Below are 12,127 nucleotides of genomic sequence, written 5' to 3' on the forward strand. Positions count from 1 at the left end.
TCAAGCTTCCACCAGACCTTCTGTGATCGAACGTAAGCCTTTGTGCCAGCAGAAAATAAAATTCCACTTAAATCTGCTCTTCTTTGTTGGATTTGAGGATTTTGGATTTAACCTGGACTTTGGTAAATATGAAAGTGACCAGAAAACATCGGATTAAACTGAGAAGGGCAGCCCGTGAAGCAAGGACGCCAAACCATGGTATGTTGTGGTTATTTAATCTTTTATCTAAGTTCTGTGTTTGTTAAACCAGATTTTTTCAAAGAACTATCAATAGATTTTTTCGTTTTTCTTTTTAATTTTGTTAAAACACTAAAATATATTGGATTTAGCAAGGACACCAAACCAGTGTATGCTCTGAATTAATATTATTCCATTCTGGTATTGGCATTGTTTTAATACAGATTTTTAGGGCCATTATTTGATAAGATGTCCTTTATTTATTCAGTTGTAGTTGAAACACTCCATGTTTGTATTTTGTGTATGTTGTTAAATATTCCCAAAATCTTCTTACAAGTATTAGTGTTAGCATAGAAAGAGAAATACTGTAAAGTCATTTTTATTTAGATTGAGAAATCCTGTAGGAAATTTTATCTCAAAAGTGCCAGTACAGAGGGCGATTTTGATCTTTAAATATGCTCCAAAATATGTGAAACTCAAAAAGACAAACGAGAGTTAAGCGAAACGCAAAAAACAATTTCCATTTTAATCTAAACAGGCCAAAAATGAAGTTTGCCAGGTCACATATCCCTGGAAACAGTGAATATTTATGTTTCAACCAAACATGTAGAAAGTCTCCCTGGTTGTAAGAAAAATGAGCCGCTGGCCGGTTTAAATTACTAGCCAGGCCGTATATTGCCAAGGTCTGCTTTACAGCCTTTTTTATGTCAATGTATAATGTTTATTAAAATTATTTATGTCAACAAATTGATATATTTTAGAATCCTCTGAAGAGGAACAAAGACCAAAGCCGAAAAAATATCGGCGCAAGAAAAAAAAGAAGGAAAGTTTAATCGGCGAGGACATAATCGATGGTTTCTGCATAAAAAGCTTCAAAACGTACCAACTACTCCGTGAAAATAGCAACAATGTCGAGAAATCTTTGCTGACTGCTGAAGTGATAAAAGAAAATTGTAAAAAGAAAGATGAAAGTACGGAAACGAGTTCGGCAAACGCTCACGAAGAATCTTATGTAAGTTACAAATCAAGTTTAAAGTTTGTCCTTGCTATAATTTGGTTTACTTTTCAGAATGTTGTTTATGGTGAATTTATTTATTTTAATGCTTGATAATAATACAAGGTAGTTTGAAAGAAAATTACCAGTACCTGATATAAATTGTAAATTATGTAATTGGTAATTACAAACTTAATCATCGATATTAAGCCCTTTAGTCCAGGGGTTCTTAAACTATAGTCCATGGACCCCTTGGGGGGTCCGTGAACTAATTTCAGGGGGTCCATGAAGGCCAAATTGAAATATTAGTGTACGTTTAAAAAGTAATCAAATTTAAAAAAAAGAGTTTATTAAAAATGAAACGTTTTACCACTGAATGTTAGACTCCTTTTTACTTAAACCATCAGCACATTTCTGACAGGCTATTTGATTGTGACGTCAATTTATGACGTCATTTTTAATAATTTCTTGCCTACAGGGGTCCACGTGAAGCAAAAAATAATTTTAGGGGTCCGCGGTGAAAAAAGTTTAAGAACCCCTGCTTTAGTCGCTGATGGATAACATGCCCTGCGTTCATCAAGTCCTCTTTAAATATTACTAATTTTAGAGCTGAGAACAAAATACTAAACCTGATTAAACATAATGTTGCCGTCTGAAGTTATAAATTATCATAAAAGTTAAAACTAACCTTATGTACAAAAACCCCAAAATAATCACACTTTTACCAGTCAATGTCGCTGTACAAGCAAAATTCATCAGTTTTCTTGCAAAACTTTCATTTTATGTTAAGATTATTTTTTCTGCTGCAATATTGAAAATATCAACTAGATTTTTTCTCTTGTGTTTAATGCGATTAAGCAGTGGTTTAAAACTTTTTAATTGATTAACTGAGGCGAAATAATGTCGCATGAATTTGTTAAATTTCATTAACAAATAGCAAATCACGCAATTTATTGTAAATCTGAATTTTAGCTTATTCTTTACTAAATCTTCATAACTCACCATAAAGTTAGTGGCATAACACCGCCTTAAAGGTTTAGAACCACTGCAGAAGCATTTAAACCAATGTTATTGTTCTGTTTGCTTTCCTGTGTGTATAATGTGGCATTATATTGCAGGCAAGCTCTGTAAGCACGACATGCCAAGGATACTTGGTGAGATTCTGTTTTATTTGGTTTTAGTTTTATGCCTTCTTTATTTTGCACACTTTCCTCTTCACTAAAAAACATAGATTTGTGTTCTCTGATGAAAGATGCCCATGCACACTTGTACAACAATTGAAAGATGCCCATGCATACTTGTACAACCTTCTGAATTTTGCGTTCTCGCTAACCTTTGTTTTCCATAAAAAAAACATTTTTACGGATAAATTTGACAAGGCCCAAACAGACAAGAACAAATTTATTGCTGTTTTATAAAGAGATATATAAAGAGATTAATACATATAGTTTTTGCAATATTTAAGTCTGTGAGTTTATACATTAAACATGTGAATCAATCACTGGTTAGGTATTTTCATCCCTGCTTTGCTTGAAATTTCTTTACAAAATGATTTATTCTGGCGAGACCCACAAAAAGTCCTACTAATGATAGTTTTAAGACCAAGATATGTGCTTTCACGACTACTAATGGTTTTAATCTAATTACCCTTCAAACCATAGTTAATCCAAAACTTTACAACCCACTGTAAGCCAACTTTTAGAAAGCAATACTAATTTATATGTTTTTGGTGCTTAGCTTTTATCTGTTACACACAATTATAATTTGAAAGGAGACACAACTCGAATGTTTCACATATAAATTGTTTATACCAGGCACAATATTTGTAAAAAATAGCTCCTCGAATAATTATATTTGTTCTCCAAAATTGCGACCCAGTTAAAGCGCCTTCTTCCGGGTGAATTACCTTGAATGCTCTTATACAAGCATGATACAAATATCTGTATATAAACAAAGGGTTTTTTAAGTTATTTACCTTGAAGATGGCAACTCGATTAGCTTGTATTATCGCAGAACACAATTGATTACCAGAGGAGCTATCATTAATTGCCTAACAAAGTAACAAAACTTGTACAAGGGTTGACACGTCACTAAAAACACTGGTATTCACTTTTTAGGGTGAATCTGAGAAAAGTGAAGGCGAAGATACAAAGGTTTGGAATTTATTTTTGCTTGTATGATTTTTATTCTTTATAAAATCAAACAATTTATTTATTTTCATGAGTTGTAACCTGCCATTTGCTTTATTTTGTAATTTATATCTTAAGTGTCTTTTGATACACGCCTTCCAACCTTGTAAAATAGAAAAAAACTGATTCTAAGTCGTAAAATTTTCTAATATAAACGATCTGCATTCATTGATAAAAATTGCTGTACAAACCAGATGTAATACTTGTTACACATTTTGTAGTTTTCAACCAATGATGTTTTTTCAAAAATCTTAGTTTTTATTTTTCTGCAAACTATTTCAGAAATCTGGAGATGAAACTTTTTTCCAAGCTCACAAAAAGAAACCTACCCCTCATCCACCGAAAATACTGGATGAGCCGATCATTGTTTCCGACTCGTCGTCCGAACAACATGGTAATAAAAATTGCATTTATACATAACTTTTTCTAATTAGTATTTTCCATGGTGTGCAAAAAAGGTTTTCTTTTAATATAAAAACGTAATTTGTTTAATTAATTTTCAGTGTTTAACTTGATTGTCTTTCATTGTTAAGTCACAACTATGGTAACAATCAGCTTTTGTTCAGTTTCTCCCCCGAAATATCGCAAGCAGTCGTCTCACGCGACCACTGATGCACGAAAGAGACGTGTTGTCATGCCGATGGCCACGGTTGCCAAAGCAACAATGCCCCACCAGCCCCCGTACAAGACCCACCCGGGCACGAGGACCCCTAAAGTTACCCCTCACCCCTACAGCTTACCCAACCCAAGCTTACGGTCCCCCATCAGCCCCGCGCAGGGGTTCATAGGTGGGTGGTGTTTTGTTTAAAAAATTTAAAACAATTGGTTGCAAATTGCAACTAAAACCATTTTGGTCTGGTTTGGTCGCCGACTGCAGCATTTTTTTATTTGTTAGATTATAAAGAAATGACAAAAAAATCTCTGTGTTTTTGTAAATATTAACATAAATTTATTTGTAGGCCGAGAATGATGTTTCCAAATTTAGAATATTTCAAGCAATACAAACACATCACTTATATTATTAAATTTTCACTGATTAATGTTAATTTCTTATATTTTGCTTACAAAAGCTCCAGAAAAGAGAATGAATTCACATAATTTATTGAAATCGGTTCTGGGCGAGATTTATGAAAATTGTGAAGAAATACGAAGAAATTAGGATATATGATTACATTTTTGTTAAAGCTGAGCAATGTTAAAAATTGACAAAGTTGTTTTCTTTAGTAAAAATATTTTTAATGTTTCCATCCACTTGGAAATAGTTAGATTAATATCCATAACATCTTTCCATGTGAAGAACTTATTAAAAATAAATATTGTTTACAATATTTTGTACAGACCAGAAAAGCTACTTGCGTGCCGAGTTGAACAGTCGGTTCCTCGCATCGACCAGACCGACCCCGGCCCAACGTACCGAGTACCACCAGCACACACACCAGCATATGCACCAGCACACCATCACTAACCCATTTGAAAGCATGGTAAGAAACCATTTTATTGGTTTTATTCCCAAACTGAATGAAAAGACTTAAATTTCAAAAAAATTGCAAAAAAAGAAAAAAGAAATAGTCATTTTAAAAAATGTTAAACAGGCCTCAAAATCAATCAAAAATATTTTTTGTAAATACATTGTGACAAGAAAAGCAGCGTGACACAGAATGATGGAGTTAATTCTAATATAAATGTAAAATTGTTGTTTATTTAATTTATATTTTGCATTTACCAAAAAATGAATCAGACATTAGTACTAAGAAAGATTAAAACAAGTCTTTTTAAACAATTGTATTTGATATTATTAATTAAAATTAAACAACATCATAGTTTTATCAATACATTTTGCAAAGCCAACAGATATGCGAAGTAATTTAAATATGATTGTAAAATCTCGTTTTATATATAATTTTAATATTTTTAGTGATTTTATGATATTTGAACAGCAGTTCTTTAACTAAAAAATGCCGTTTATCTGATTTAATTACTAATTTCCAGCCTGGTCCCTACAACTTTATGTACAACAACTACGGGGCGTTTCAACCCAAGTCAACCCCGGGGATTCCCCCTAGATTGGTCCCTGCTGCCCCCATGAGAAAAGAAAACCTGGCCCCATCTTACAACTCACGGGTTGGTTGATCTTAAAGTTTTTATCTGAATTTTAAAATCATTACTTGCTTTAATAAAATTAATGGCAGCATTTATTTCTAGAAATGGTAAATAATCAAAGTTTTATTAAAAAAATATCATGTTGCATGTTTTCAATCAAAGTTTAGGAAATGTGTAAAAATTAAAAAAAAATTTTAGATTTTTACACCTGACTCACTAATTTTTAAAAGCATGATTGTTTTGAAGTTGTAAAACTTTTGGAGGAAAGTAAAGATGTTGACAATATTCTAGCAGTATTTATATTTAATGGAAATTATTATTTTTTTTTAGAAGCGAGGTCGTTGGTGTGCTCTGCATGTGCAAATCGCCTGGCAGATTTACAAGCAGCAAAACAAGGTACAAATCATCTCAATATTTGCAAGTTTAAATAGTTTTAGGCACTCTCCAGGTCGCCTTGAAATTTTCAACATTCCCCAAACAAAGTAAAAATTAAAACAAAAAGTTTGAAATTAATCAATTTTTAGCTTTTAGATACGCTTATATCTTGAAAAAATTGTCAATATGAATGTTTTAAATCATATTATTATTTAACCTATCCACCAACTATCTTCATAAACTATATATTCCACTAGTTAAATAACTTTTATCAATTAGCTTTGTTTGTCTTACAAAAATTGTACCACAAAAAAGGTTAACTTTTTAATTTATCAGTATTTTTCATAACATTATAAGGTTTAGGCTATTTACTTTGAACAGTTTAGTTCAAGTGGCAACAGCTTTTATTGAGTTCTAGCGCATGGCACCTACACTGAGGTGGTTAATTGTGTTGCAGCGCGTAGCGGTGAAATACTGGGCCTCTCACAAAACTGCTGTAGTGTTTCCTCTTTATAATCTAAACAATTTCCTGCCGAGCGAAGCCGGTTTCCTTATTCAACAGATTATAACTCAGCTAAGGTTGCCACTGGCTAACCAATGCTTCATATCTTGCTCTGCACTTGCTAAATTATATCAATATTTTAATTACAGTTTACCTTTTGTTTTTTTATTATTTTTCACCATTTTTGCTAAAATAGTGTCAATTTTCAGCTTTTTTCATTTTGCAAACTAAACTAATAAAACACATGATAAAACTTTGTAGCCGTGTAGCATTAAATTGGTGGAAGAATATCATGATTCCATATTACAGGAGAAATATTAAGTATAACCTGATTACTGTGATTGCATTTGCCAAGTCTTCGATAGCCAAGCTTTATAAATCTACTGCCGTCATAAAATATATCTTTTAAGCTGGATTTTATAGTCAAGAAAATTTAATGCAGACAATATTCCTTTTTACATTCCTGACAATTATCTATAAATTAGAAGCATTTTTTATATTGATCTTGTAATATGTTTACACAAAAATTAATTTTCTACCTAAATTATTATTATTGATACATTACATTTTTTACACTTAGTTGCATAATTCTAAGTTTTGCACTCTTTGCCTAGGAAAGTATTCTTTTAATTTATTCTTTATATTTATTCCAGAAAAAGGAGCAGCCTGGTGTGTTTTTGAAGCCCAACAAGAATTCATCTTTCCACGCCCCCCATACTTCAAACCAAGCACCAATTCTTCCAACAGGTAGAATATTGCTCCTATAGTTCTTACTTCAAATATAGGGATCTTTTCCAGCTGCTTTTTACAAAACAATTGTCAACTTAGCTCATGTTTTTAGTTTCATTTTACAATCTTTAAATAAAATGTAAATTAACCTCTGCAGTGTTGGATCATTCATTACTTAAACTTTGGCCTGTAAATAAATCTGTTTTGAGCGACATTTTCTTTACAACCACAGCCATATGTTCATAGGTATTTCTGTTAATATTTTGGTCACATGAAACAATTTATGTTTTATCTTCAGGCAATTCATTTGGAGGTCTTGGTGCTTTGAGCAGTAGTAAGTACATTTTTCTACAGTTTATTTATTATGTGCAACAACCAACTGCTGTTGGATATGAATGTAACAGCTCAGAACAAATGTCAGAAGATCTGTATTTAAATATTCCGGTTTCAACTAAACAGCATTGTTGTTTGTTGATTTTATCAAAGTTTGGTGATAACATGCTTTTTATCAAAATAGTTAATAGTTAAACTGTTGGTCTCTATTGTGTTGAATAAATTTAAACTTTAATGGGCCTTTTTACATATTTATGGTGTGCTGGTTAGTTGTCAAATTTACCGATTTATGGATATTTTATTGTGTGTTGGGAATTAAGATGTGGACGTTTGTTATAAAATGTTAAAAATAATGTATTTTCTGCAGGTTGGAAAAACACCCCATCGTCGTTATTTAAAAAGCACCCTGAACCGTTGTGAGTTGAATTTAATTATTTTTGTTTCCAATGGATTTTCTCTTGTTTGAATTTATTTACTTTCTTTATTAGTTTTTCTTTCTCCCACAAAGAATTAAGCTTGAAATTAACCACAAATCTGTTCAGACAGTAAATTCAATGTATTAAGCCAAAAAGCAAGTTTAATAGTTGAGATAAATCACAAATATGAAATTTGTTTTAACTTGTATATTTTACAATTATCACCAAGCGATCGGTGCCAATCACCATAAGAAGGCGATTTGAATGTGTTGCCGATACGTTGGCTAACAATTATCAAATGAACTGTTTGGATCATTATTATGCCTAGTAGCAACAGTTTATATAAATTATCAACAGAATTAAAACTTTTTTTTCCACAACTTTGTTTTTCCAGGGACAAGCCCGATCTTACACTGTTACGTCATAACGAACCAACCTTGTTACGTCACAACGACCCCACTTTGTTACGTCACAGTGAACCAACCTTGTTACGTCACAGCGACCCTTCTCTGTTACGTCACAACGACCCATCATTGTTACGTCATCACGGCGAGAGCTCGTCACAGCTGATGACGGAATTGACGCGTCCCCCTCCGCAACATATTTTGCCGCACTCAGCGAGGTAAGTCCCCCTTGGTTCAACAGTGGTTCATAAACTTAACAATGTTGTGGGAAGAAATAATAAATTAACTTTTGCTCCATAACAATAAGTGTTTCAAATGTAAGCTTTGAAATGTCATTTAAACCGCATGTCCGCAACTCTTGGCCGCAGAGGTTATTTACGAATTACATGGATTTGCAGAATTTTACGCATTTTTTAAAAGTAACGAACTATGAGCTGCAATGATTAAATGATTGCACTAAGAATGATACTTTTGTTAAAATCAATCGCTCACACAAGTATCACTGTTCAAAAACGTGCGCTTTGTAATTGAAATATTCCAAAAACTAAAGTCTTGTTAGATTGTTCAATTTAATTCTCCCACAATATTAGCTAATAGGATTAAATAATCGACGCTACATTAAAATACTTAATAGTCCATTTAACTTTACGTAGGCTTTCTATGTTTTTTTTACGAGTCACTGCTCCTGATATAGTTACTACGTCATATGTGGGCCTGTGACGTAATACGAGTGGTATATGTGTCCAGAACTGCTAAGCTCTTTTTAAATGGGATATTTTCATCTTAGTTATGACGTTATGTTATAACCTATGAGTGAATTCAATATGTTTTTTGTGACTTTTTTAGACAGATCTAATTGATTTTTGTCAAAGGTTAAACATGCGTATTTATTGGGTCACCTTATTTTTGCAAAAAGATACGCCCTGTTTTTGTGTTAAGTAATTGCTCATTAGTGTAATTAGCAATTACAGTTATCATTGTTTTTGCCCATTTCTGGATTCCAGAAAATAGTGATAATATAGTGGTTTCACTGTGAAGTGTTTTTTTGTGTTAATTGTTATCAGTAAAAATATGCCACTTGGCAAAAATAGTTGTTAGCAGAATCCATGTTCGAAAACGTGGCGTTAAGAGTGTTTCCATGCATTTTTATAAAATAATTTGAAGACTTCTCCAAACGCGAATTTGTTTAAAGGCATTTAAACATTCAAAGATGTTGTGGCGATCCCGATCGACCGATAATAACCACGCATGAAATAAAATAACCACGCATGAAATTACAACAAGATATTTGTCCAGTTTCTTTATTCACACAAACAGCTTCGTTCAACTCCACAAAACACTTTATTTATTCACAGGTACGACTTCTACACCCCTCCGGACCCCCTATTCACACAGGGGCTCATGCTGCCTTACCCCTTGCCCCCAGGGGGCCAGTATTACGCGCCCCACCCGGCCCTCTACCCCCCGCATATGTACCCCCACTCGATGGGCTACGGGGTTCCCCCCATGACCCACCACCCTTACATGAGGCCCCCTCACTGAAGGGTTCAAACAATGGGTGTCAAAAAGCTGCTGCTTTGTGGAGTCGGACACAATTGTAAGTTGTGCAAAATCACTCAAACGCTTTCACGACTGCATAAAGCTTAAATGCGAGGTTTAAGAGAAGCAAGTGGAAGAAGTTGGACTGAGCGTGGATCGCAAGATTCAATTTGCGCGAAACTTACAACAAACAATTTCACCGAGATGTGCAAAGTCAGGAGTACAAGACAAGTGCTTCTCAGCCTGTTAATGCATTGTATGGCGGCCCTTCAAGGGCTCAACAATATAAACATTACCCACTAAAGACTTGAAATGGGTTGAACTGGCCAATAGTTAAATATGATTTGCTAGTACTAACCTTCCAGGGTCAAGGCTCATGGCTTGAGCGCTGCTGTCTTAAGGATAAAACGCAGGGCTAGAAAGCAAGCAAGCAGGGGGCCTAAAATGATTTGTTCGACTAAATAATCGCCTGGTGTCACTTAAAAGCCATAAAAAATGTAGAAAAACCTTAGTTCAGTCGATTTATTATTACTATATGTTCCTCAAATTTTTGTTGCGATATATTTAAAGCATATTAAGCAATGCCAAATATCATTTCAAAATCTCGGCAACAAAACTGCTGCTTTAGGTTTTTATGGCGGTGCTGTGAATTGCAAAACATAATTCGGCGCAATTTAAAATAAAATAAGCGGCGCATTTTCCGCATAACAATTCCAATAAACCTTGCAAGCTTCAATAATAGGATAGCAAATTATTTTTTCCATCCAACACAACCATTCGGGCTCATATATCAACTAAACATTTCACGCCCAAGAGAATTTCTACCTATAACCTGGCAAGACCTTTAAACGTTAAAGTTTATCAATTTCGCTTGTTCAAGCATGGCAATGACGTCATTATCCGTTATACATCTAAGTGTATTATAGAGAGAAATGTTGATGATGCGTATCACGTCTCGCAATTAGAAATGCCTGACACACTTGAGAAGGCCTAAACATGAAGGGTGCAGCCACAAGTTCCACAATTAGCTGAATATTTAGAAAAAAAAATATTAAAAAACGCGAACTTTATCATTCCACTTTATATCATACAGCGATAAGCTTCATTTATCAAAAGCAAAAACACACTCCGCCGCAACAAATCGTCTACAAATGGCTCCAATCGAATGCGATCCAGGTTCTGTTGGCTTCAACCCCGCTCGCAATGTTCTCAGCAATCCCATGTTCCAACCACATTAGGTTAAGTTCCCGAAGTCTGCGGGAATCCACCTTCAGGGGGTTTCCCCGTCTGCAATTCCATTTTTTTAATTATTTTTTGTATTTTTTGCTGCGTTTTCTATTTAATGAAATTTGTTGCTGAATCTTTGCTTTGCTGCGTATTTTTCGACTTTTTAAAAGTTTGTCGAATATTTCAACTGAAAGTTTTAATCCGTTTCATCTCGGCCTTCTAGTTGCGTTTTAAACAAATTAGTTTAATGCTTACAGTGTTAATTTTCAATGAGATTAATTAAAAACGAAATTACAGCTTCTATTTTTTAACGACTTAAATCAGCAAGAAGCGAAAAAATTGCCCCGACCAATGTACACCGGTGGAGTAGACCACAGAGGGGATTAAATGTGGCATCAGCCCTCTTACGGAGTTGGAACAACGTATGCTTGCATTAGCATAGAAATATTTAGAATCGCATTAAACATTGGCATATTTTCTTAATGAAGATAAAGTACAGTCGAAAGCCATTCCAAACAAATTTTAAAGAAATTCTAAACTGACCGACCAATTATTGAAGCTCACTTCAGTTTTTGTTTCAGAGTTATTATTGTTTCCTTCGTTCAAGGATATTCAAGGTAATCCGCGCCAGATCGTTTCGCGGCCTTTAAGTATTACAGTTTGGTGGCCCATTATTTAACCTGTTGTGATGCAATCAAGGCCCAATTCCAATGTACCTATGATTTGTCTCTCAATTAAAGTTGAAAGTATACGACCATGGCAACCGATTATATGATTTCTATACTCTCTTCTATGAAAGCCCCAAGAATGGATATATTTTCTCAATGGTTATTAATCCAACTTAGGTTTCAATTTTTATTTTATCTGAACCACGATTTAAACCCGTAACGTTTAATTGTGCCACGAATTAGTTCAAACCCTCCACCGGGGTGCATTGTGTTACTTCCTGCATTCTTCAAGCCTTTATTTTGTTGCGCGATATTTTGTAAATAAAGCACCTGAGTCCCTGGTCTGTCTCCCCGTATTCATCGATGTAAGGAGCCGCTCGAAAAGTTCCGCGGTTCCCATTCAACAAGACAATAGAGTTCTCGCGCACTCTAAAAGTACAAGAACATGGTAAATGTGAGGAATAAATAAAAAAT

At 34.0% G+C, this 12,127-nt stretch overlaps 2 protein-coding genes across 2 annotated transcripts in view; one reads left to right on the forward strand and one right to left on the reverse strand.

The window, feature by feature from the left end:
* LOC146166388 (uncharacterized) lies at positions 1-11,994 on the forward strand. The gene is made up of 14 exons (XM_083392105.1): positions 1-198; positions 939-1,189; positions 2,290-2,325; positions 3,289-3,324; positions 3,643-3,754; positions 3,927-4,148; positions 4,699-4,841; positions 5,350-5,481; positions 5,791-5,856; positions 6,991-7,084; positions 7,365-7,400; positions 7,767-7,815; positions 8,210-8,437; positions 9,575-11,994. Exons 1-14 carry the CDS (start codon positions 129-131, stop codon positions 9,759-9,761), a joined length of 1,662 nt encoding a protein of 553 aa, XP_083248231.1. The 5' UTR covers positions 1-128; the 3' UTR covers positions 9,762-11,994.
* The window catches only part of LOC146166389 (E3 ubiquitin-protein ligase UBR2-like), a 25,462-nt gene continuing 23,036 nt past the window's right edge, over positions 9,702-12,127 (reverse strand). The window contains exons 35-36 of the mRNA XM_083392143.1: positions 11,984-12,082; positions 9,702-11,045 (exon numbers count right to left, since the gene is read on the reverse strand). Of these exons, the coding sequence (XP_083248269.1) occupies positions 10,904-11,045; positions 11,984-12,082 (241 nt within the window). The 3' untranslated portion in view covers positions 9,702-10,903. The remainder of the gene's footprint in view (positions 11,046-11,983; positions 12,083-12,127) is intronic.

Source organism: Ascidiella aspersa, chromosome 1 (assembly GCF_963924565.1).
Source record: "Ascidiella aspersa chromosome 1, kaAscAspe10.2, whole genome shotgun sequence".
NCBI lineage: Eukaryota > Metazoa > Chordata > Ascidiacea > Phlebobranchia > Ascidiidae > Ascidiella > Ascidiella aspersa.